This window comes from Calypte anna, chromosome 11 (assembly GCF_003957555.1).
Source record: "Calypte anna isolate BGI_N300 chromosome 11, bCalAnn1_v1.p, whole genome shotgun sequence".
In the NCBI taxonomy this organism is placed as follows: Eukaryota; Metazoa; Chordata; class Aves; order Apodiformes; family Trochilidae; genus Calypte; species Calypte anna.
The window spans coordinates 4,898,356-4,924,338 of NC_044257.1; the positions used below are offsets into that span (position 1 = coordinate 4,898,356).

General features: G+C 37.3%; 1 protein-coding gene across 1 annotated transcript in view; it reads right to left on the minus strand.

Annotated features, from left to right (window-relative positions):
• The window catches only part of FTO (FTO alpha-ketoglutarate dependent dioxygenase), a 222,272-nt gene that overhangs the window by 106,801 nt on the left and 89,488 nt on the right, over positions 1-25,983 (minus strand). Inside the window, exon 8 of the mRNA XM_030457999.1 lies at positions 18,552-18,676. Within this exon, the coding sequence (XP_030313859.1) occupies positions 18,552-18,676 (125 nt within the window). The remainder of the gene's footprint in view (positions 1-18,551; positions 18,677-25,983) is intronic.

The following is a 25,983-nucleotide window of genomic DNA, read 5'->3' on the forward strand; positions in this document are numbered from 1 at the left end:
CTATACACAAGACTGCTCTATGCTAACAAGACAATGCAAGACAACATCTATATTCCCTCAAAGCTCTTTTTTGATGGTTTTGGGGTGGGAGAGGCTTTGGAGATATTTTTGTGAAATCATTTCCAACTTTAGTTATCCAGAATGCAGTTATTCACCCTAATCTATTAAACTGTTTCTTGATTAGGTGCTTTCCTCACAGGTAACCTTAAACAGAGAATAAAGAGCTAAATTCTAACACAAAATAGAATTTTTAAAGGCAAAGTTACCTTTAAATATAGAAGTGGAGTAAGCATGCCAATGAACATTTTAAAAAGCCAGGAGTCATTAGGTAGTGATAGTGTGACAACTTCAGGTTTTGAGGGACTATAACTTCAAATACCAACTGCATCCTGACTCTAGAAATGTACATTTTAGGCTGGCTAGTAATTAATTTAATTAAACTCATATTAATGGCTGTCTCAGAAAATTATAAAGTTATTCCATGAGATATCCAGTTTGCAATTTTCTCCACACCAGGTATCTTTCTCCTGAGGGAAATACTTCCATCCCCTGTGTCATTCACATGGACGAAAAACTGCTGTGGATTTTTAAAGTACTGGAAGTTGGGAGGATTTTGGTCTTTGGATGCTATTTAATGACTGGGAGCTGAAATTCAGTGCAAACTTTTTGTTTACCATAAGCAGAAAAGAGAAAAGTAGATAATCCTCTACTGCACAAAGAAATAAGCACTACAGTCTTTGACAGAGAGAAAAACACATACTGGTTATTTTTGAGACTTGCATTTAACCTAAATGTTACAGAGTGTTATTACACCTATTTTCATTCAAAATTAATTACAGATGAGAAGAGTTCCATCCTCATATACACACTGGTGCAAGACACATTCTCTATACATTTTCTCATGGCATTTTCTGTAGATTCCATAAATCTATTTCAGAAGTATTCAGCAACAGATGACAACACTTAAAACCTCCACAACTTTCAACCACAGAGAGCTGTGCTGCAATGGTTTTGCCATCCTGCTTTCTCAGCGTGGATTTTGTAAACATGAGATTTCTCTCTTTTTCATTGTTTTATACATTACATAGCAATTTCATCCAGGAATTTCAAAGTGCTCTATAGAACAAATACTTTAAGCTACATTAAAAAGACATTTCTGGAGGTAGAGAGCGATTGTGCTATTGCTCTGCATCTCAAGTTACTTTTAATGCAGGAGGACAGGGCAAGACAAGAGAAATTCAGAATGAGAGACTGGCAAACTCTGGTTACTTGAAAGACTCCTTATCTATTGATTCATTCCACATACTATAAAATCAGGTGTGCATGCACATGCATGTTGGAGGTAGGGCAATAACATAATACAATGAGGGGAAGAGCCTGTTTTGATGTTTTTTTATAATTCTACAACTAAGACTCCTGGAATAAAATATATATATTTTCCATGGCTTTCTGCTACAAAACTGGAAGACTCAGGATTTGCCATTCTAGCTATTTAGCAAATACCTCTAGAGCAAGGAAAAAGGTAAATTCCAAAAGCAATTTTATGGCTTAGTCCTGCAAATATTATGTGCTACAGCACTTGCTCTTCAAACCTACAGCAAGTTAGCCCTGCATTCAGAAGCAGCCTGAAGCACCAAAACTCTTAATCCATGTCAGCACTTCAAGGGCAATGTCCCCTATAGAAGAGATACACACCTGTCCTCTCCTTTACTTAAACACATGATAGTTAAAGGACCTTCCATCAAGCTCCTCAGTTGATAAATGAGGAGAGTTTATTGCCCATGTAGAAATACATCTTTATAATAGTGAAAATAAAAGCTTGTGGATGTTACAGAAACATGCAGCTGCAGTGAATGCTACAATTTAAATGCACTTTCTATCCTTGTAAGACACATGAAACAAAGCCAAGAACTCGTTGGCTTTACATTCTAGTGAAATCCATACTGGGCTGAATGACTATAAATGGTTACTGTTTGTCTTGGCTCCTACCTATATCAGATTCAGACTGAAGAATCTTAGTGAAGAAATTATAAGGGATAAAATGGATATTTCTAAATTACAAGACTGCAATTCCAGTGGCTCAGAATATCAGTTTTCTGTTTCATCTAAGTCTGATGTAAAGAAAATTGTGGGATCTCACAACAAAGGATTGAAAACATTTACTTTCATGAGCCAAAAGCTTCTTGCCTTGATTACATCGAAGATTAACCCCCCACCCGCCAGCCTCACCCAAAAAAACCAGATCAAGATCAGTTTCACTTTGCTAATGACTCAAAGGGGCATCTGTTACCAACAGACTGTTAAAGTGCACTGAATTAAAAAGGTATGTGATTGCAGTTAAATTAATCTGATGCTGAATTTTAATCCTAGAGTCTTGGGTGTGTTTTTCAAGTGACTTTTAGGATTGTACCACTGAAAACGAAGGGGAAGCAAACACTGTCATTGTGCCTACCATTTGATGGGGAGACACAACACTTAGGACTGACAGTCCACCAGCACTTAAAAACAGCACCCTTTGTTTACTTTGGTTTTTTATCTGACATTAATGACTTGGTGGCCAGAGAGCCAGGCAATGTTAGTGACATCCTGGCCACCAGCACTACTTACACGCAGCTTGGAAGAAAAATGCAGCATCTCTGGGAGTAAACCAGACCTGTATTGCCAGCTTTTGTTTGAGTGGAACAGCAGAATGGATTAACAAGTGGAAAGACATAGGATACACATTTGAATGAAATGGTTCAAGTCCTTAGAAGCTGTGCAAAGCCAGAACTGACATCAACATCATAATCATAACTTCAACTGAAACACAATGCTCACAATTATATTAACACTGATACACAGCACTTCCTACAGTCACTACACAGTTTGCCAGATAGTGAGTGTAAAAAAAATGTGGGTTCTTGACAAGCAGAAACCAGTCCAAAGTGTCTCAGAGACCAGGCCAGTCAGTGCTGAGGATACATGCTCCATGTCTATGCAAGCCAAGGCAGCTATGGCTGCTATCCTTACTTATCTATCATCAATTTCCTAGAAATCTTAGAAAAGATAAATATTGAGAGATAACTTAGCATTACACAAGCTGAGCATCACAGCAGATGATGCACACAGGGCAAGGCAGATAAGGATCATTTTCCTGCCTACACTGGACAATGAGTTCTACAGAGTATGAACCATACACTGTTCTTCCAGATCCTTCCACACCAGCACACAATCAAGAGCTTAAAGCACACAATTTATTATAGATTATTATTTCTGTTATACTGGCTCATAATACATGATGATTATGATCAGAGGAGAGATGAGTTAATACAGTACAATCCTAAAACCCACATACACTGGGGGCAGGGTAAAGGGGAAGCAGAGAATGGAAAAATTCTGAAAAAACCAAAAGTGCTTCCCCTTGAGGCCTTTGTTGAAAGCACTGAAATCTGTGGGAAAAATATGAAGTGATTTGGGGGTTTTTTTTGACTGAATACTAAAACAATCTGCTGAGTAATATTTGAAGTATTACTGGTGTTCCGACATGTCAGCCAATCAAAAAATTTTACACAGATATCTCGTACACTTGAGTAGCAAGAAAGCACAATTTTTGTTTCTAAAATAAAACTAAAGAGACACAGTCTATTTTCTGAACTTAGGTATACTACGTCTCTGATGCAATAATGATGCAACAGTAATTTTCTAAAGAAGACAGAACTCCCTGCCTCAGTATTTAGGGATACAGGAACACTCAGATTAAAAAAAGATATAAGCAACTCTAGCAATGTACAATGCAGCTCCATATACAAAACTAAAAGCATTCAAAAGTTTAAACAAGATTACAAAAGCCAGTGCAGAGGAGAGGCCAGATCTCCCAACATTTAAAAATACCATTAGCATGGCATTTACCTTTGCCATGAGAGGAGAAAAACAAGCAGTTCTATACTGAAAACACAGTTTTGTACTGCACAATATGCCCAGTTTACAAACTTATTAACTAAAAAAACCCCATAACTAATAGCTAGAGCTTTTCCATTGTGTTTCTGCAGCTGTCAATCCAAGCCAACACAGAAGCTGTCAGTCAGGCTCCAGAAGCCACAAGCATGTGTGTATGTTATAAAGGCACACATAAAACACAAATAAATATACGTGCTTTTATAAGGAAAGTTATCAATCCTCTCTTAGCAGTGCTGTAGTAAATGAAAGGTGAGACACAAAAATAAGTCATTAGGAGCTCTGAGGAAAATATGAAATAGACTTGAACTGATGCTGCTCATAACACTATTGCTGTCCCTACCACTGTTCACTTCCTTCAAACATCACAAGGCTGAAGTTCTGGTAAGAACTTTGTCCGTAAGTACACGGAATTCTTATCCCTCTCTGGATAGAGAGGCTTACTGACTACTAATCATAGAGCACCATAAGAGTTATATCACTGCTAAAACTCTTCATTCTGAATGTGCCTCAGCTGCAAGCCCATAAACCTGGCATTTCCTTCCTTCACTCTATTAGTCAACAGCAATTAAAGATGTGATTTGATATAGGAATGATCCAATATTCCAATCCATGATTTAAGGTGATGCACAGCTAACCTGCAGCTTATGGGTACTCCTCCCATGAGATGCACTCAAGCACACAGGATAAAAAAAATCCCAACCCTTTATTAATTACAAAAACTCATTATGCTTATGCTCTTCACTGTTCTATCACTGAAATAATTGGTACAAATAACTGTCCCCTAAAAGTAAGCTTGCTGAGACAGAATTCAATTGGGAACCATCTGGTTTTAGTTTTCAGCTTCCAGCCCCAGTGGTGATAGTGGTTACACGCTCTCCAAAGTTTTAAATAATTTCATCAATACACACAGCACTCAAGTAATGAACCCAAGTAATTTCAGCTCAGATCTCTTTGTATTAGAAAAGACAGATGACTCACAAAAGGTAAGTTACCAGATCTGCAACAAACATATTACCACAGAATAACACAGGACATAAAGCTTGCCATTTGCACCATTAGGTTTGCCACAATAAATGAGACATTGTATGTGATGTATGGCCTGGGAAAGAAACCACAGCTGTTTGCTTCTGTAGAGAAGTAGGTAGGTGCTTTGCACCTGAGTCTGCAAATATTTATTAAGCCCTAACAGTGAGGTTGTGATGTTCAGAACAGCTACTGTTGAAAACCATTATCTATGGATAATTAACTATGTCAGGACACTGAGGTCCTAACATGAGGTCCTCATAATTTCCCACTAAGGGAAAGACAGAACAACATTATTATAATATATTAGTAATATCCAACGATAGGATCATACTGTCTGTGCTTTAATAATGAACCACAGCAGAGCTTAATAATTACTCATTTCTGCTGGTGCAGTTTAAGAGAGGCTTAACAAATTCTCAGGTTTTGTTACTCCTAGCCAGTGTGATACACCAACAAGCAAGGACAAAACATGATTAGAAAATGGTTTTATTTGTAAATGATGTATTTGTGTCCTTGCAGGTTTAATTACTATTAATGACTTCTTGCTATCATTTGCCAGCAGAAGTCTAAACTTATTGGGAAGAAAAAAGAAACAGAAAACTATTTCCTATTTTTCACTGAAAAAAAAAGAATTCACTTGAACTTTGGAAGCCCTTGTATTTTTTTCAAGCATTTTTAGAAACAGCTAGTAAAAAAAATTTTTCACCACGCAATAAAAAGGCTCTTTGACACATGAAGACAAAAGCTTCAGGCCGTTTATTAAGACTACTTCCTACTGTGTTGGGCTTTGTTTTATCTCATAATTAAAATCACACCTGAGCTGGGCCATCTGTGAGAGTGTATTAAGTTTCTTACAAAACATGAAAATCCTTTCATTTTTTCCATACAAATGCCAATAAATCTTGTAGGGTGTGGGGGGTTTTTTTTGTGGTTGGTTTTTTTGGGGGTTGGTTTGGTTTTTTTTGGTGTGACAGAGAAAAATTATATTCCTAAATAAAGGTCAGGCTTTGATCAGAAAACGAGCAGGCAAACAAAATTATTTTTCTGTATTCATCAATTTCATATCGTAACTGATCCATTTAAAAAAAGTTGTGTATTTGAATAAAAAAATTTAACTTTTTTCCTTTAGTATTTGGCAGCATTTTCTTACTGTTTCTTTTGCAGGATAAAAATAACAAATGGTAAAAAATTTGAAGGATTAGTAGTTTCCATATCAGCAATTAAGAGTGCACAGAAAAGGTCAATCAGCACTTTTCAAGACCAGCAACAATGCTGGCATACTAATGCTTGTGCTTAGAGGTTCTAGTGAGAATAAAGTTATATATTTTTTAAATAGAGATACTTTGGAAAGTTGTGTGGATTTTTTGGTATTGTTTTGGGGATTTTTGTTTATCCTGGTTGGTTTGTTTGCTCACTTTAAAACACTCTAGACAGAGACCAAGATGATTTCTTTTTATAGAAGGACAATGTGCAGAAAAATCCCTAAATTTAGTCCAAATCCACTGAACCAAAAACTTGCCTCTTCAGAAAAGGACTTTGTGTGGTCAGTTAAACTGAAGGACTATTGAAAAGTGGACCTAAGCCTATGCTAGATGTCAAACATACACTTAAAGTAGCTTGCTTTTAATGCATGAAAATTCAAACATATTTACTTTATTATGAGCTATATTCCTTCAAAGAGACTGTATACATTCTGGAAATTATCTTGTTTAATGCTTCAGTTGTGCCAGGAACCAAATCCGTATCAAGCTTTTACTTCTTAATCGTGTAACTTTAATTACACAATTAAATTTGCATAATTCATTGGCAGTCTAGCAACTTTCTAGTCAGAAAGTATCAAACTTCTCACCTAAGGTAAATTACAAAGTGGCTATCTTACACTTCAACAGCAAATAGATCAACAGGCCCTAAAATTACAGTGAATTTCTATTTCAGAGTAACAAAAGGGCAAGGAATGGGAATACTGTGAAGTAAAAGCCAGAAATTATTTTTCATCAAAATGTATTGTACTGGAGTACAACAAGAGACAAGCAGTACTGATAACTTCATGGGTGAAATGAATGAGCAAATGGTCAACTACATGCAGAACTCCATTGATTCCACGAGATTCAACATGCACAGAGGTCTCTGCAAAATTCTGGCTGGTTGAAATTTAAGAGTTTTTTTCTCTAAATACACCTGCATGTGTATAGGTGACTAAGAATGGACCTCTAAAAGGTATCACAAGGCACGTTCAACATAAATTCCAAGGGGATAACAACACTAAATATACATTACTATTTTGCACTCTCTCATCAGCCATTTTCCCCTACTTTGCAACTGTATAAATTCACAACTGTCCAATTTACAAAGCCAGCATTAGTTTGCAAAGTTTTTAACTATATAATGAATTATAAAAAACCCCCTGAAATTGGATAAGATTGTCAAAACAAACAAACAAAAATATTTAGATGCATTCTCCTTTCTGGTTTTCATTATTGTGTTTGTTCTTTTTCCCCTCAATTGAGTTCACAACATCTACTCATTCACAAGGGGTCTGCACATTAAACATCTGCACAGAGGTTGACTGTGGAACTGAGCTAAGTATCAGCTTTCGATGCTCCTTCTCATATGCCCTCCCAGCTGTAAATGAGGTTAGGAAACAACACTGTAAACACAGAAGTCCTTCCAAAATGGCAAATACTTGAAGAAAAAAATCCTCTCAGGAAATCTCATTTGTACTTCGGTTTCCTTTTTAAGGGAACACCCAAAGCTTGACAGCATGTAAAAACTATTGAAATAAAAAACATTAAAGGAAGAGACAGCAGAATGAGGCATTTTCTTTTTATGGTAGTCTTGTATTTTTACTATAAAGAATAGAATCAGGCATTATAGTAATCAGACAAGTGTACAACAAAAATGTAAATAGTACTGAATGCCAAACTGAATGTTCTGTGTAGTGTGTTGATTTCTTTTTCTTCTCTCCCCTCTTTCCCCCTTCTTTTTTTAAAGAAAACAAGTGTCTGCAATTCCTCCAGCAAACAAACAGGACACACAGACACAGATGTCATAAATAATTCCAATCTAAAGTCATGCTAATTTATTTAATGTGAAACCCCAACACAAATTACTGGCACCTCCTCATATTGTCTGTGCAAACTAAAAGCGAACAGATGTGCCCTTCCAAACCAAGCTATTGCTACAATTAAACCAACAGCCATTCTGCAAACCAGAGAGCTATTTCATGTGCCTCTACAGTGCTAATCATCTCTTCTCCATCCCTGGCCCAACAGAAGAGTGAGTTATTTATAGAGTTATCTATCCTGCACTTTGCAGATGATGCCTTACATTATGACAACAGTGAAAAGGTCTCCGTACCTGCCTACCTAAAACAAGTTTCTGTAAAGTAATGAATAGAGACAGCTTGGGGACTCTCCACCTGCACTGCCTGCCTTTTACTGCCTGCAAAGTGAAACCACAAGGGACTGGCAGAAGGTACTTGTCTGACAGGGCCAGGACAGCCTTCCTCCTCAGTGACAGCCTGGGCCTAGCCTCTTAAACCTGACCCACCATAATTCCTTCACAATGCAGCAGCGAGGCAGCTGACAGTAGCAGCTGCACCTCCTAAGCGAGATGGATGGAATTTTCATAACTAGTTCCCCAAGTTACATTTTACCTTCAAGATAATTTATGAGCTGCTGTGGAGCCTTGAAGAGACAATATGCTTGCCATAAAATTAACCGTAACAGTCTTGTAGGTTATAATTAACACTGCGAGGGTAGCACCAACTGGATAAAACACATGGCATAATTGATGGTGAAACTGGAAATTAAGGAAGCTAACAATATCATTACTGTGTGCATCACTTCAGTGAAACCCGTGCTTTCCAGGGGTTAATTACAATCCCCATCCAACCTACACATTCTGACGGGGAGTGGATGAGTGTCACAGTTAGGAGGAGGCAGGTTTGCTGGCAAGGCCACCTTGCACCTGGACTGATGTATATATTGGTTTTTTGCCTGGAAGAGATATACATGTCAAAGCAGCAGCACCAGCACCTGAACATCTGGCAGCAGGCACTCTGTAGCTTAGAGATAGATGACTGCTCAAGCCTCATAGAATATTTCATTTTCTCTGTAGCCAGCATACTTAATGGCAAGGAAGAAAAAATCCTCTGTGAGATTTCACTTAATGGCACACATTATTAATTTAAATGACTCGAGCAAAGAAAAACATTTTAACTTTATATTGCCATAACTTAGCAGCAAATTAAGATTTTATTTTTTTTTTCCACTGTATTATCATCTTGGTTTATTACATTAGTCTTTTGAAACATGCAGAGCAATCCCTCTAACATCTTGCCTGTCAAGGGAATACTGAACTGAAGATGCAGTGCTAGTGAGCTAGTTAATCAGAAATAATATTATAAACTGCTGCCATCTTTGGGAAAGAGAACATGCAATTCATCTACCTGTATCTAAGACTCTCTAGCCAAGGCTTAAGGAATCATTAGTGTAATGTATTTATTTGAATCTCTCTCAAATTACTTTAATGAAACTTTTTTTTTTTTTTTGTCCCTGGACAAGATATGTGAAAATGTACAGATAAATGATGCAACAGTGTCACCTACAGGCAAGCACAACAGATAAAAACCTCCAACACTGCACCCTGTTACCTCTCAAAGCCCTTTCCTCCCCTCTTTTCCCATCTTCTAACCTCGCCCCTTCAGCCCCTAACAGACACATCTGGATTTTGGGATTATTTATATCTCCAAATATTAAAAAAAAAAAAAGGGCAAATACCTAAAATGCTTTCAGGTTGTCCTAGTAGAAAATAATTAGACCCTATATACCTTACAATAAACCTGCTGTACAGCTAGCAAGTCATCTGCTCTAGAGTGGATACATTGATTACCATACATCATCTGAACACCAGCTCAAATCTGCCTTTACCAGCTGGTCAAAAAAAATTTTGATAAGAACATTTTTCAGAACTCAGACAGACCAGATGTTGACACTATGAGAAAATAAAAGTGGGAAAAGAACAATTTTCTTAAAAAAAACAACAGGCAAAAACGTTGACTATTGTCTTACACTTTTGCAAAAAATGCCCTCCAGCATAACTGGAGCTAAACCTGAATTCCAACAGAACTGGTGGATCCATTCAACTGACTCTTGTATAAAGGGTGGAACCACCTCTTGTTAGTAGCTTTAAAATTCTCAGAGCTCATTTTCCACCGGAATACTCTTTTCTTCTAGCATTAGGGCTTCTAACTTAGCACAGCCTTTTCTTAGCTTTTCCCACAAACCCTGCATTTTGAGAACCTGTTTCTCACTTTTTTGATACATCTCAAGATAACTTTTTGCTTCAATTATTTCTCTCTATTTCTAATTAGATCACTGATGTCCACTGATGTTACTTTAATATCTTTCTTACCCATGAGTCCCATCTGCTCAACCACTAACCCAGGCTAGATAATGCCTAAAAAAGAGCAATCTGGAAATATGCATAATATTAATTACCAGAAAGCTGGGGTGTTGCACACCTCTACAAGTGAACTTGGCTGGCTAAGTGACTCAGGTAAATTATGGTAGGATTTTCTTCTGCTACTATAACAAATGCTTTCAGCACTGTCCCCACTTGGTGCTGCTGTCATTTACCAAAATGAGACAAAGAATATGAAAACAATAAGTGCTATGGAACAGGTTGCCAAGTTCCCTCTCTGTACAGAGCATCTTAAGCATAAGAAATGGCAGCTTGCTTTTTTTTAGGAAGCATCACCACAGTTTAAAATGTAATAGTTCCACAGCAATGACACTGTAAGAATTGAAAATTCACCAAAAACACACAGTAAAAATAATATAGCCAAATCACACTGCTCAAATGCCCCAATATCTCATTAGTAGTGTAAATAAGCAAGTAAAACTAATTCTGCTCCCCAGTTCATCTGAGTTTTTATGATTAGTTGATAGACCTCTGACTCAGTCTTTGGCCAGTGGATGGCACTTCCCTCTTCTCCAGTGCTGTTGGCACTGACCAGGACTTTACCCTGGCTCCCACCATACAATTATCACTGTACATGACCATAACTTTTAGTGCAAGCAAACTGCAGAGCTGTGCAACAGCCTGACATCCCCTTTTTGCCTATAGCCAGCCATGATACTCATTGGCTTATCACCACCTCCCAACCTGGGGCTAGACTGCTTAGAGCACTGAGAGCATCTTGCTCAGGTTCTACATCCATTTAATTTTTGGCTGCTCCAAAAAAGCCAGCAAGGGTACCAATTAGTGTCAGCTGTAACAGTTGCTCTGGGTGATGTACACACCTGCCTGCCAGGGTTGGAGAAGCAATGCATTTTACATAGGCCATCAAACACAGCTACCCAATGGGAATAATCTTTGGCACTGTCTATCTGAACAATATTTGAACTACTGACCTGAAAACAAAAGGCTTTGTATTTCATTACCAGTCCCTGAAGCCATCAAGTTCTATATATGTAGAAAAACTTAAATAACATAAGGCTGACAGCATTTAGGACTAAGTCATGAACTTCTGGAAGCATCTGTTCACTCTTTACTTATGCAATGACATGATAAGCACACCATTTGGCAAGAGAAACCCTTGATGTTACCCTCTGTTTTGTTTGTATTGGTAATGTATAGATATTATTTAACACAGATCCTCCCAGTTAAATTTATTTATTTAATTCAGCTTTAGGAAACAAATCTGTGACAATAATGGTACTAAATTAACATTAAAGTCCCATGTGGATAAGGCTTCTATTATATTGCAGAACAGAGATTTCTGTCATTAGAATAATTTAATTTTACTTGTTTAATTTCAGACAAAGTATTGGCTCCTACTAACTTTGTCAGCAGTTCTATGGACATGTTACATACCACAACATTTGCACGTTTTGCTGAAGGCAAAGTATGGATTGATACTGCAGTAGGAAAAAACCCTCAGTGGAAAAAGCAAAATAAATCTATGGGATTTTTTTCATTGTCTGGATCAGTTAAACTTTATCCCTACTTCATAACACCAGGTCTTTAGCTAATATGGGTGGCTAGAGAGCACTGTACACCACAGTGAATTCTTCTGGCTTCTCTCCTTTTCCCCTGCCTCTGGCAGACACCATTTCTCTCTTTCAGGAGTGATGACAGCTGATGCTAACGCTACTTTGTGGCCCCACTGTTGGATGATGTGGCTAACACTTTTTCTCCATAGATTTTAAGTTTGTCACCTTTGTTATCTATTCAATCACCAGTACTCTGCAGGCTGGAAATGCAGACAATGTAATAGCCTCAATTTCTAGTATTCAGATCTCCCCATGGTCAGGAACAAATCTTTGTCTAACCACTGGAAAAACAAGGCCAACTATCTTGTAGTGCAGTAAGAAAGCTTTCATAAATAAGGAAATGTCACCCATGGCAACTTTAAAAGCCTATCCAGACAAAATAAAGTCAAATGTCTAACACGTTTAGCTAAAAATAATAAAAGAATAATCAAATACACTCTGACAGAGTGGTTAAGTTCTTTATCAATTTTTTTTTGGAGAACCTTAATTGCACTACAAATAAATACTATATTTTTGTCACTTGTCAGTTGTGGAAGTGTCACTGAATCAGCGTCTGAAAATTTATCTAGTATAACAAGAAGAAAAGCATAAAATAAAAAGGGAATCAGAATTTTGATCGAGTAGTTATCTGTGTGGGATGATGCATCTCTGTGGTTTTCAGAAGTGGAGAATTAAAACTAAACTAAAATTATGGAGTAAACAATCCCTAAGAAGTGCCAAATGCAGGAGTCCGACACACACCAAAGCTCACCACAAAGTTGAATTTTTTACCAGACTGCTCTCTAATGCCACTTGTTTTAAACCCCCACCCCAAGCAACATCTTTAAACTTTATTTGCTGTGTGTTCAGTGACATCACAAGGTAAGGAGCAGCATTTTCTGTAAGTAGGCACAGCTTGTAAACATCAACTCTTTTCAAGGGTAAAGGGGTCAAGACAGTTCCAAAGGAAATAATAGTGCTGGTTAAACAGCAGCATTTCATCAAGCAGGATTCCCATTGTTCTGTGGAGTGCTTGTACCTATTGATCCCAAGCTTGGCTGCCTCAAAGACTCCTCAACACAAGAAACACAGGTGAAAGACAGGCAGAAAACAGGAAGGGTCAGGAGAAGCCAACCAAGTCTGGTAATAAGCAACTGGAGAAAAGTCAAAGGTCAGTCAAGGCAGCTGATGTCTAAGCATAACTACAGCAGGAGACCTGACAACTTCATCAGACTCAGTGTTTCCTCCAGTCATTTGGAAGCTGCAAGGCTTGGCTTTCAGTCTGCCTGGAAGGATCTTCCTGATTAATATAGTGCTCAGCTTTTCCATCTAAGTCACAATTTACTTTCTCATGCTGCTTTATGTTACACGAGGGGTACTAACACTTTTTCTTCTTATAAAGAACATACCTATGCACACACTCACAATACAGACATCAAAGAATCCAAACACAATTACCTCCCCCCTCCATGATTTCCAAAATGATCAATTTTTTTTCTATGCTTGTTTCTAACCCACTAAAAATCTCTCCCAGCCAACACACATATTGCTCACAGAGGACAAGACTTGCAAAAAACCCACTGGAGATCAGGCAGCTGTACTTGCCCAGATCCTTAGTAATTCCAGCAGCATGGATGCTAGTTTTCTCAACATGAAAAAAAAATAGAAAATCTCTCATTCTAGTGTTACACAAAACAACCACAGAAGTTTTAACCCAAAAACTTCCCCCCCCACTTTTGGTCAGACTTTGACACCTCTGCAATTTGTCTGTTAAATCTTTGGAACTCATGTAGTTCCCATTGCAGTAGTTTCTGAAGAATTCACAGTATTTCATATATTTATCCTCTTGGCAGGCCTGTGAGACTAAAAAAACTTCAGTATTTGTCAATAAATCTTCCAACCAGTCCTACCACATTTCATTTAAAAAACAGCATTTAGTGAGTTCCTGAAAAATACACCAAGTCAGTGATGGAAAGAAAAATTCTCCTACAATTTTCCCAAAGGCCATGCTGAAGTTCCCTCTTTACATCAACACCATTTTCTCCTAAAAAAGCTAAAAAGAGCAAAATCTATATCAATTACCTTCTTAGATAAATATCCATCTTAGATTAGATCCTTGTTGCATTATGTACCTATAATTTAAATTCCTATATAAACATCCACATAATAAGCCAGATTAGTCCTGAGGTAGCTCTCAGAACTAAGGTTAGTGTTCAGTGTTCACCTCAGCTAGAAAAAATAAATTAATACCTTCATATTCTAATGTCAAAATTCTGAGATCTGAGAAGGGGTTTGACAAAGCAAAAACCATAAAGGAATTATAGCTCCAGTTTGACTTGAAACCTGAAACTGACACCATTTGTTATGAGAAAGAGGTTCTTTTTTGAAGTCTTGCACAAAGATGGAAGACTATAACAATCCTAAAAACACAGGGATTGGATCAACAAAATGCTACGGGTTCTAGAATGACCTTGTAACAGAGGTCCAAACTGTTTACCAAACATTTTTTCTGTTTCCACTGTGTCACAATGTCAATTTGTCAGTACTTGATGAATTGCAAAGAACTCAAGAGTTTGACTAAGTAGCATAATTATGAAAATATATTCAGCATAAATAATTTTATTTTTCATACCAAACTTCCACTTCATTATGTCTTCCTCTAAAGCTTTGCTCTATAAAGTAAAGCAAAAGGGACATAAGAGTCTGCATCACAATCCAAACATTTTGGATTAATAAAATTTTTGCATGAAAACCTCTTATTTTAGTAATGCTTTAACTGACTTGTTTTTCCCCCCCAGCACTTATTTTAATGTAAATAAACATTATCCTTTAAATTAATCTATCTTGATTTCTTGATGACAAATCACCTTGGTAGTAAGTGTATTTGAAAAATATAGTAAAAAACTTGTAGCAATTAAACTTAATATGTCATGCAAACACTAAAGACAATATACCATGATACAAGGTCTATTAAGAGGAATAAAATACATAATTTTAATTGAACTTGACTGTCAGTACATAGTATATAAAAGCCAATCTCTTGGGCATTTACTGATCAGGGAAAGTGCAAAACTCTTTTGTTATTTAAGTACTTTTTTGGCCAAAATATTCATTTATGGTATGACAACTTTTCTGGTTCCAGTTAAAAAGTAAAATAAAAAATGTCAAGGGCATCACCAATGGGTTAAAAATATTAAGGTCTTTTTTGAAAATGAATCAGGTGCAGATATTGAACTGTACTTTTTCATCCTTTGTCTCACTTTTCAAATGATAATTTTTTCCACAGCCACCATTAAATCTTGATCTATTCCAGCTCTCTGTATGGGTCATTGATTCTAGATGTACCATGGTTATTTTTAAATGTTTCCCTTTGGTAGAGAAAAAGAGGGCTGTCTAGAGCCAGATGGGTAACTTCACACTTCATTTATCAAACCCAATGCATTAGACTCCACCCTCTCTTTCCCACTATTGCTGTTAAATTTCCATATAATTTGGTAACAATTTTCATTATCATACAGTGACCCTAAAAAGTCCACACAGGTCCGCATGGTTAGTCCAAAATCCACAGCTGTTCCCTTTCCCCTCTGTTTGTTACAGTAGAATCCAAGGGTCCCCTTACTTTATGAGCTGCAGAGTGACCCTCTGGAGGCAGAGGTCAAGCAGGGGTCAGTTCAAAGGGCCAGCACAGCTCTCTAACAGCTATAACAACCTGTCCATCAGGCACTATCACGCAGCATAAACAAAGCTGGGGCTTTAGAAACTCTGGACCATTTCTGTTAACACTTAGAGGACATTCACTGAGTCCTACCTGAAGGATTTTGGATCACTACCACTCAACGTGGAACAACTGGAATCCCTACAAGACCTGCTCGGATGCTTCAGATGACATCTTGGAGTTGAAAGCATCTGGAGCAGCAAGTCAGAACCCTAAGTGCACTTCCACGTGGCTTTGGGATATGGAGCTGAAATAAAACCTTGAAGAGGAATTTCAGGGTATGTAGAAACACTGGTATAACTTAAAGCAAATAATGCAAGGACATGCTTTAACCAAGCAGATAAGTAGACATATCAAAAGAGCTCAGATGCCTTTCTCTGAGAAAGGCTCAATTTCCAAAACTTGTATCAGTTTTTATTACCAGTTTCCAGCATGTATTTTTTTAATTTAAGGTGTCAATGACACAAATAAAAGCCACGAGAGAACAGAACGCCTACATAAACTCTACAAAGACCAAATGCAGATTAAAGTTTTTGCCAGCTGCTCGCCCTTCATTGACCTAAATTTTTTGAAGTTGTACAGTTCATAATGTGCTCTCTAATGCAAAATGTAAGGTAATTAGAGTCATCTGTACTTAACTTCCAGAGGAAAAAAAAAATTCTATTATCTAATCTAGCTGATCCCCTGATAGCCTGTTGAAAGTAAAATACTGTAACCTATTGCCTGCCCTTTGACAAGTGCTAATTATTTCCTGTCCGAGCACATTTTTCTCATGTAATTCCAAAGTACACAATAGGCTGAGCTCTAAAACATGGCCAGCCCTGCAAGTACCACGGCGGACGTTTTATAACTTTCACCACCGTATGCTTGATGGCTACCACAGTCAGTGCTTCATTCCAGACATCTAGCTGAAGCTTTGATGAAGGAAAGTGAGGTGTATGGTAACAGTCTGTTTATGCAGATCATATGGATGAGACTCTCAGATAGGGCACTGGGATGGGAGACATCAAATGGAAAGAAAAAAAAGATTACGGATATTTAATACTCAAAGGACACTTTATTTCAGAACTTGCAAGGCACAGTGCTCTTGAAATTTTCTTTCAGGTGTTTAGTTTTAAAGAGGTCTGCACTTTGTCTGCTTGTGCCTCTCCCCACCCCCACCCAAGAACTTCAGTGGTGCTGTTCCTGTGCACGGAGACCGCGGCTGTAACTGCACTGCTGGCTCCAGCCTCTGATTACGAGGGGAGCTGAGGCCAGGAATGCTGGAACCTGCAGCACTTTTAACCCAGTTCCCAGCCCCATGATTTCTGATGGCTTCATATATTAGGAAATAATTGGTAAACTAACCCAACGCTAAAAAGATATTCCACTCATTGGAGTTGTTCAGCCTTTTCTTATCTTTGAGGAGGAAGCTTTCTATAGAAAAGCTTGAAGTGATTTCTTCTGTTTCCAACATAGCCCACAATGATGGGAGGAAAAAAAAAAAAAAAAAAAAAAATACACACACACACACACACAAAAATCCCCTAAATTCCTCAAAAAGTAAGCAGCAAAAATCACATGATAAAATGGACAGTATTGTGGACCTACCTTACAAAGCTCTTTTTCCACTCAGAGATTTTAACTAGTAAGAGTAGACGTTTCCTACTCATAAGAGGGCAAACTTTATATGACACAGTCTCTAAATTGCATAATAATTGGTACTATGTAACAGTATTTCACTTTTAGGTAAAGCTTATGAAAATGTTTGAAGTCCACCCACTGTAATTATTGGGAACAGCAAAGCCACTCAAGTGTCAGATCTGTTATTACCTTTTCTAAAGTCAATCTCACAGAACTTTCAGGAACTTTCCAAAATTTTATACTAACAAAACAGAGGAAAACTCCATTAACTGGAACATTTGGAGTGGGTAAACAACCAATGCCAACTAAGTGCTAGTTTTCATTAACAAAATCTCATTAAAAAATGCTTTTGACTAAAAATTAAATTGAATTTAAAATCAGATGTCCAGTCCTTACAAGGAAAGCTGTAGATATGATAGAAACATTTCACAGTATTTTAGATATTTTAGGCAAATATCATAAATAAGAAAAAAAATATTAAATGAGTATAAATCATTTCCTTTCAGAAACAGATGTGGAAAAACATGGCATCAACTTAGCAGCTAGAGAAGGACACAAGGTGGCATATGGTGGAAATTATACTTCTAAAATTCACATATTTTTGAACAAACTACAAGTACCATGTATCTCTACTTTCTGAATCACATTCCAAAACTTCTTCAAACAAACAAAAAAACCAAAAAAACAAGAAAAAAAATTTTTAAAAAATTCTTAATAACATCACCTGATTTGTAGCTGAAGTAAAACAATACAGTTGTACAGTTATGCCAACCTTATCCAACACAACCCAGTGTAACATGAGTAGGACACCATGAGAAAATGTGAAAATCATGAAGAAAGCAGAGAAAAAAGCCTTCTATTAGCACAGCATGCCAGCAAGGAGCACGGCTCATGCTGTTAGCCATGGAGGGAAAACCTTATGGTACCAGTCCTCAAATATGTCTGCTGCCTATAAAGCCATTATCAATATCAATAATTATCAATAGACTGCACTACATAAGCACAGTAAGGGAACACTCTACACCACAAAGAAATCAGGAGCAGGAACAGTGACTATTCCATCCAAGTAAAAATACTGTTTGAGCAGTAAACTTTATGATTTTTTTTTTTTTTTTAAATACCAACTTGCCCTCCCCAGGAGGAGACTTATAGGGGTGTATTTGATATACTTGTTTCTAATTTTATTACCTTTCTATTTTTCAAAATTCTCTCACCTTGCTGCCCATACTTGACGCAGTTTCTGTCGTTCAGTAAGAGCTATCAAGAAGCAGCTGATGGCTTCATTCCTTTGTTCTCCAATTCGTTCCTTTTTTCTAACTTCAGAAAGGCCCAAGCTTGTCTTAAAGAGAAAAAAACCACATAAAAATTATTATCTAGAAACAGGAAACAATGTATAAAATTAATAAAAAGCCCATAAGCAAATAAGGACAGTAAATCAATAGCTTTTTTTATTACAGTTCCACTGCTGACAAATCAATACAGTAAATGATGGTTAGAAATGGCCACCATATATTTGGTGTTTAATCAATATACATGGCACATAAGGTAAACCTTAAAATCTCATTGCCTTAAGTAACACACCAAGACATGGTGCATTCTAGCTCTCATTTTGTTGAGATGAAATTTTTTTCTTTTCTAAAAATTTTCTTGTATTAAATGATATACAAAATGTTTCTCTCAATACAGCACTCGTTTTGGGGATTTCCCCCTATCTTTTGATCCTTAGTGAAGCTAAAGGAGAAAATACCTGTGTGTTTTATCTTCTGAAAAGAGTTTCTGATGATGTCCCCACATTCTCTTTTCATGAAACATTTCAAATGAACAAGTAGTAAAACTCTACCTTTTCCCATTTATACAATAAATTAGAAATTGCTAAAATACAAATATATATACAAACTCACAATGGATTTCAATAATCTGTGGAGTAGGATGATCCTCAGTCTCTGTAAACTAAAATCTACTACCTTGCCCATTTGTGACAGTTTTTGTCACAAAACCCACCCAGAAAGCTGAGTCCAAGCCCTTCCACTTACTCTTGGCATTCAACTAACTGGCCCATAATTTTCTTCCCTTCTTTCCCCTCTGCTTCCCCATGTCTGCCAGCTTGGGAAAGAAAAGCCTCATGCTGATGCTCATGCTACAAACCCATGTCAGCCCCTGCACTTGTGCTCTCCTGATGTGCAGGAGCCCAACCAACCACAACAGAGCCAGAGCTGCACTCTTTCCACTCTTTTCCTTCAGTGAGGACACTGTATTTGCCTTTTGTGACACAACATGCCACTGACATTAATATTTTTTTTTGCTATTCGAACCTTCAGTCACACATTTCTGCAAATGCATTAAAGTATATAAACGGTTTTGGGAAGGATGACTGACTGGACAGAATGCTTGCACAAATCCTGGTCACTTTTTTTTTTCCCCACAAAAAAGGAGGCAAAAAATTTGTTTCTAACCTGAGCAGTTGGGGAGTTTGAAAACTCAACTCAAACATTATGAAGTACTTCAATTCCTGCTCCCAGCATGGCTTCTCCTACAGGAACATCATGACTATAAAATATGGCATATTGCCTCCCCTGGAGATTCTGTGATCTAAGTTTACCTTTAGTTTGTGAAACAAAAATATGTCCTTGGTCTGGCAGGTTTTTGTTTTATTTTTTGCACAATAAAGAGTAATATGCAGATTGCACACTTCATAAGCTACGTAAAGTAGTGGCAATGTTGCTACTGTCAGAGTGGTTCCAAGAGACAACAACAGGGTTCATAGAAACAAAAAATAATTGTATTAGACCAACATCAGATGACAAAGAGCAAAAAGCATTTTCCTCCCCATCTTCAAGCTTTATCACTTGGTCTACCTAAAGGCAATGAGCCATCATATGGGACTTAGACATCAAAAAGAACGTTTTCTTGTAAAAATCCAAAACGTCCAAAAAACCGTCCATACAGATCACATTCTTGACCCTGCTTTGACATTACAAAGCAAACAAAAAGCCAGAGAGTATTTTTCAGATAAGGATTCCCTGACATGGGTTTCCCCTTCCACTGACCTACGACATCTTTTCCACAAGATCTAATATCCACCAACTTCAGTAATCCTGTTCTTACAGCCTCACTTCCAGCAGCTGCACAGTGTAAAGCACAATTTCATTCAGGACTTCAGCATGTGGGAAAAGACTCATGAGAAGAAGAGATGTGCATTCTTTAATTGATGCAAATTAACACTCCTTATAATTAAGAACAAATATTGTTGTGAAGGCTTTAACTTTTATATTTTCCATGTGCAAGACTTGAACAGTATATAACTAAAGCTTATCTCTGTTACAGGATGACAGGAGCCATACAGCTAGGTCACAGTACAGAGAGATTTCCCTTTCAGAATCCTTGGATGGTCTTACTAAACACAATGGGATATGGTGTAGATTTCTGCAGACAACCCCAAGTTAAATAATGTTTTGCCTCACAAAGCTGAAAGTATAGTAATTTGCAAGCAACAAACATCAAGATCCTCTATGAAAGTGTCTCCCATAGAGCAAAGCATGGAGAACTGATAGCTCTTAAAGAATTTTCAGGTAAAATCTGATGAAAAGGTGATGTGGTTAGAGCATTATCAGCCAGAGAAGATGGGTGACCATTTCTCCAAACATACACAACCACAGACTTCTGTATGAATTCTAATGACTTGACCAAAGTGCAACTTCGGCATTGAGCGCCACTACCCAAAGTCCCCTCCATCAACAGCAACATCATAATTCTGGAAACTCAACATTATACTGTTTTTACTGAGAGAGCAAATGCTCCCACCTTTTGTTCACACTTTTCACTTATGTGGCGATGCACAGAACTCACATCAACCTTAGAGCCTGACACCAACACCAGAAACGCTTCTTTCCTGAGCCCTATCACTGGAGTTGCAGCTACCTGGAGAGTGCAGTAGTACCATTAACCAACCTACAACAACACTCCACAGCAATTTCACTGATTAACTTGTTTTCCAAGAGTTCTGAGGGCAGTAAGGTTACCCAGAATGCAAGTGTAGATAAGAACTTTTATAGCGGCATTTCTTAATAACTTGCTGTTCTTATAATCTCAATAAAAATCTGAAATTGTAACAAATAAAGCAGTATTCGGGGTAAAATAGCATTGCCAAACACATTCCTTTGAAAGTTTTCTTTTCCATGAAACTTGTTTTGGGATTTATTTGTAACAAGGGGATTCAATATGTACCTTGACTGATAAAGGTCAAGGGTTCAAGAAACTCGGTCAAAGATGTTATCAGCTGGAAAAGCCATTTCCTCACATCAACGCTGATAAAAATCCATCAGAAACCCAGCCAATAGCACCCTGCTCTGAAGGGCAGGAATGACCTTCTTTTGAACATCCCCAGAGTTGCACATCCCATCAAAGAAAATCCGACCTTGGGTCTCAATTCTTTTAATGTTCTTTAATGACAGATAATTGTCTGCAGAGGCCTCCTTTGCCCAATGCTGAGTGAAGCCTTCACATTTCTCAACTGGACTCAACAATAACTCAGTGTTTTTCAGGGCACCCGGGACTGCAGGACAGAAGAATAAATAAACAACATCACCAGCCCCACAGCCTGTCTTATCTCATCCTTGTGTTCACAGAGATTCTTGAGGGTGGTAATGTTTACAAATTGTTGAAACTTTCTTTCTTTCTTCTGCTTCCTGAGCTAGCAAAAACATAGCCCGGACAAGCTAAGCAATGAGATTACACAAACTGCCTAGCACTTGAGGGAAGCAAGTTTTTGTCCCATTGGTCAGCATGTCTCTTTAATAGGTACCACTGTTAATATTTTCAGCAAATCTTCCCCAGTTCTCCTTACAGATCAATTAAAGTACTTAGGGAATTTCCTTGTGAATCCCAAATGGAACGGTCTTCAAAACAAACACACATCCCACCTCTCAAAAAAGCCCAAAGCTGTATATGCACATGTATATTTGTGTTTACATATATATGGCACTTGTCAATTCACCCTGCTATGTCAAAGACAGTATTTAGGGCTTTCAACTCTTTACCTTTATTCTGGTACAGCAGCAAAACCAAATCAAGTGTTCTACTGACATATGAGGCAACAGCCATCAGAGCAGCTTCTCTTCTGATGACAGAACTAAAGGCACTAAGATAACATTTTTTTTTTAAGAGACCCCTATCCTATTCCTCTCATTCCTACTGACACAATATATCAGTGACAAGGGACTAAATAAAAATTGTGATAATCATGTCACACTATTCTCCCAGGACACACACTCAAAATTAGATAACTTTTAGGAGTCTTAACAAAGCTAACCCAGGCATTGGAACAGGATTACAGTAAGATTTTTTTCTTCCTTAGATACACAGCAGAAGAAACTAATGTTTCAGCATCAACAGGACACTACCCTCCTTAGCTGTATGTATCCTGGGTTGATACCACGACATGCTTACAAACATCAAAAAATCCCAACCTTTAAGCACTCCAAAGCCCTCACCCAGTGCATTTTTTGGTCTTTTAAAGCTAGATTTTTCTTCCTTCAATACAGACCTCTTGAGGAGCCAGACTTAAGGCTAGAAACGTATAGCTGGAGACATGAAGCCTACTATTCTGTCAAACAAATTAGCCTTCAGTCTGAACTAAAGTGGCACTTGGGACACTTTGTCTCTTGGTTCCACTTTATTGGGTCAACAAATCAAATTTTTCACTCTGAGTTAAGATTTAATTTACTCACCACCAGTTTGAACAGGATAAGCTCCTGAGTCTTTAACTAAACATTTCTACTTTAATATAGCAGTCATCTCTCAATAATCAATAACTAATAGAGAATGGAAAAACAAAGTGTAAAATTTGTAAGCAGAGCTAAACTTTTAAATCCCATTCTGTATCTTCCTTGTTATTTCTGAGGTTTTATTTTGCTTTCAGGGCAAAAATTATCCTGATTAAATTTCATAAAACTAGAGCACTTTACCTTTTTAAGAGGGGAAAAACCCTTCTAAACCTGAAATCTATTCAGTCAGGGTAATTTAACATGTCGTAACTTCTGTGTGATAAAAAACACTAGTAATTGCTTACAAACCACTGCTCATTTCTTCTTTACTTTTAAAATTTTTACTGAAAATATGAGCAAACGCACCCCTTTTCATTGCTATGATGGAAGCAGCCAGTATGGTTTAAGTTATCACCCAGTAATTTGGGTACATTAAACCCAATTCTCTGCCTTTTGTTTATTAATCCACTATGCCAGATATCACAGTTTCACTCAGCAACCCTCATGTTTTGGATGATATTGAAAAATGGGCCGTGTTTGTCAGAGAGAGTAAAAAGGAAAAAAAGGAAAAAAAAAAAAAAAAGGCCAAGAGGAAAAAAAGTGTTGTTTATAGAAGCCAGCTGCTCTGGCTTCGGCGCCAGCAGCTCCTCATCCTGCTATTTTACTCCTGCAACCCCCACTGCCCCCACTGGCACAGGTACAACTAAATGTTGACTTCAATGCTTCAGAGAGCACTCAACTGATTCCGTAGATGATTAATTGCCAAAGACATGGCTGACCATATGGAACAGAGAAAGCATCAAGTAATTCATACTTCTGTATATGATCATTTGGCCCCTGTTGTTTTAATGTACAGGAAAGAGCTAGTATAGCACAGACCTGGTGTCTTGCCCTTGACAGCCCATTAAGAAATCTCAAAGCACCTAGTTGAAGTTATGCTGTTGGCTTTTCAATAGCAGCCTAATAAAACAGAAGCAAAGCTTTCCAACTAGTCTTAAATCTTTCACATACAGTACATTAACCACTGCTGCTAAAACAACTGGTTTCTTATGATAGGAAATGGGATTTGATTTCTAGCCTCTGCATACTTACTGAAAGCCTTTCTCTGACCTTTGGAGGGTTTACAAAATCATTGTTCGTTTTCCCTGCCATTTTCCCAGTTTCTTACCCTGGTGATCCTAATAGATTTGTTTAAGGTTCAGTAGATTCTACTCTTACTAGCTGTTATATGCAAACTGCACAGTGAACGTAGGCTCATGGGAGTTGAAAGGAAAGAAATTATTATTAACTGTTTTCTTCCTGAGAGTCGGGGAAGTCATTGCAACATCTAAAACATAATTTACTTTTAAAGAGCCTATAAAACAAAACAAAAAATTCCTGAAAAGAAGCAATATACTAGCATGTGCTTTCTTTTATCAGACTGGAGACAAATCATCAAATTTCATTTGAGAAGGAAGGACAATTTATTTTAAAGCTGAAGTATTCTCAGGGATGTCTGACACAGAGCTCAGTGAAAAGAAAAAGGTGCAGACTTGGAATATATGTCAGTATCATTAACTGCTTTATATTAGTTTTATCTACCGTTAACATCTTTTCAGTCACATGCAGTCAAAGAAAAAGGTTTAAATAATGTTTCCCTGTCAAGGCTCTTAAGATGAGAGTGCTAAAAAGTTAATCCCCATCCACGCTGATCTTCTGGCAGTTTTGACATATGTTGGCAAGGATGTATTTGCTGGCACCTTCCATTAGAAAATATTTACATGGAGTTCTCTTGTCTGTGGATTTTTTAGTTGTTTAAATGATCCTCATGGTCTGACGGGCTTTGTATGGGAAATCCTAATCATTGGACATTCATCAGCAGTAATTCCCCAGGCTGCTGAGTTCAGCTAACCCTATTAATATTCCAGCAGAACAGATATTCCACAAGCCAACATAAAACTCCATAATTGTTTTGGTTATTGATAGAGCCTTCCCAACGTTAAAACAGTTTTTCTGAGTCAAACACCATGCCTGTACTATAATAAAATATAAAGGAATAAGATTTTTCTTATTCCTTTAATTTTTCTATTTTTGTAGGGTAAAAGGAATGAAAGCTCAAGCTTCTGGTATGAAACTGTCATCAGAAGGTTTATATATTCTCCCCTACCATTGTATTCAATGGTGAACATCCAAACTAAGCAAGTACCTAATCCAATTATAGAGCAGAATGATGCAAGTTAGCCACACACTGGAGCTCTATGTACAAGTCTACATGCATTACTATGTAGGGAGCCCTTCCTCTCTTTAAAGTATTCACTGCTGCCAACAAAGGATGAATACCTGACTTGATAGATGAGTAGTTCGACCTAGAAAAACCTACAGAGAGTAGATCACTTGGACATTTAAAAAAAAAAACAACTTTAGGTCTTGTCTACACTAGAGAGTCACACCATTTAACTACACCTGCAGAGCTAAAGCTGAACATTTTCTAGAGACATGAGTTTAAAGGTCATAAATTAAACCAGACAGAGGTTATTTGGAAATAACTATTACCTCCATGCCTATATAAGTATATTTATACTAGAGTCTTGAACCATATATTTAGGAAAAAGGAATCCAAACAGAAGTAATAACTAAGTAATTTTTGGTTACTCTGGCATGCCAAAATGGAATGAATTTCCAGTGGGGGAAAAAAAAACCTTTTTTACTGGATGATTCAATGCAGTTACGATAGGTCTCTGGAAGATTTTCAATACTCAGTTAAAAAGGAAAAAAAATCACCTATAAACACTTTTAAAATATTTTATTAAGCACTAATTGGCTTAGCAATATTCTAAAGGTGAAGTATAACCCATCTCACCAAGGAAGAACAACCAAACTCCAGTTATTTGGAAGAAGAGTGGCT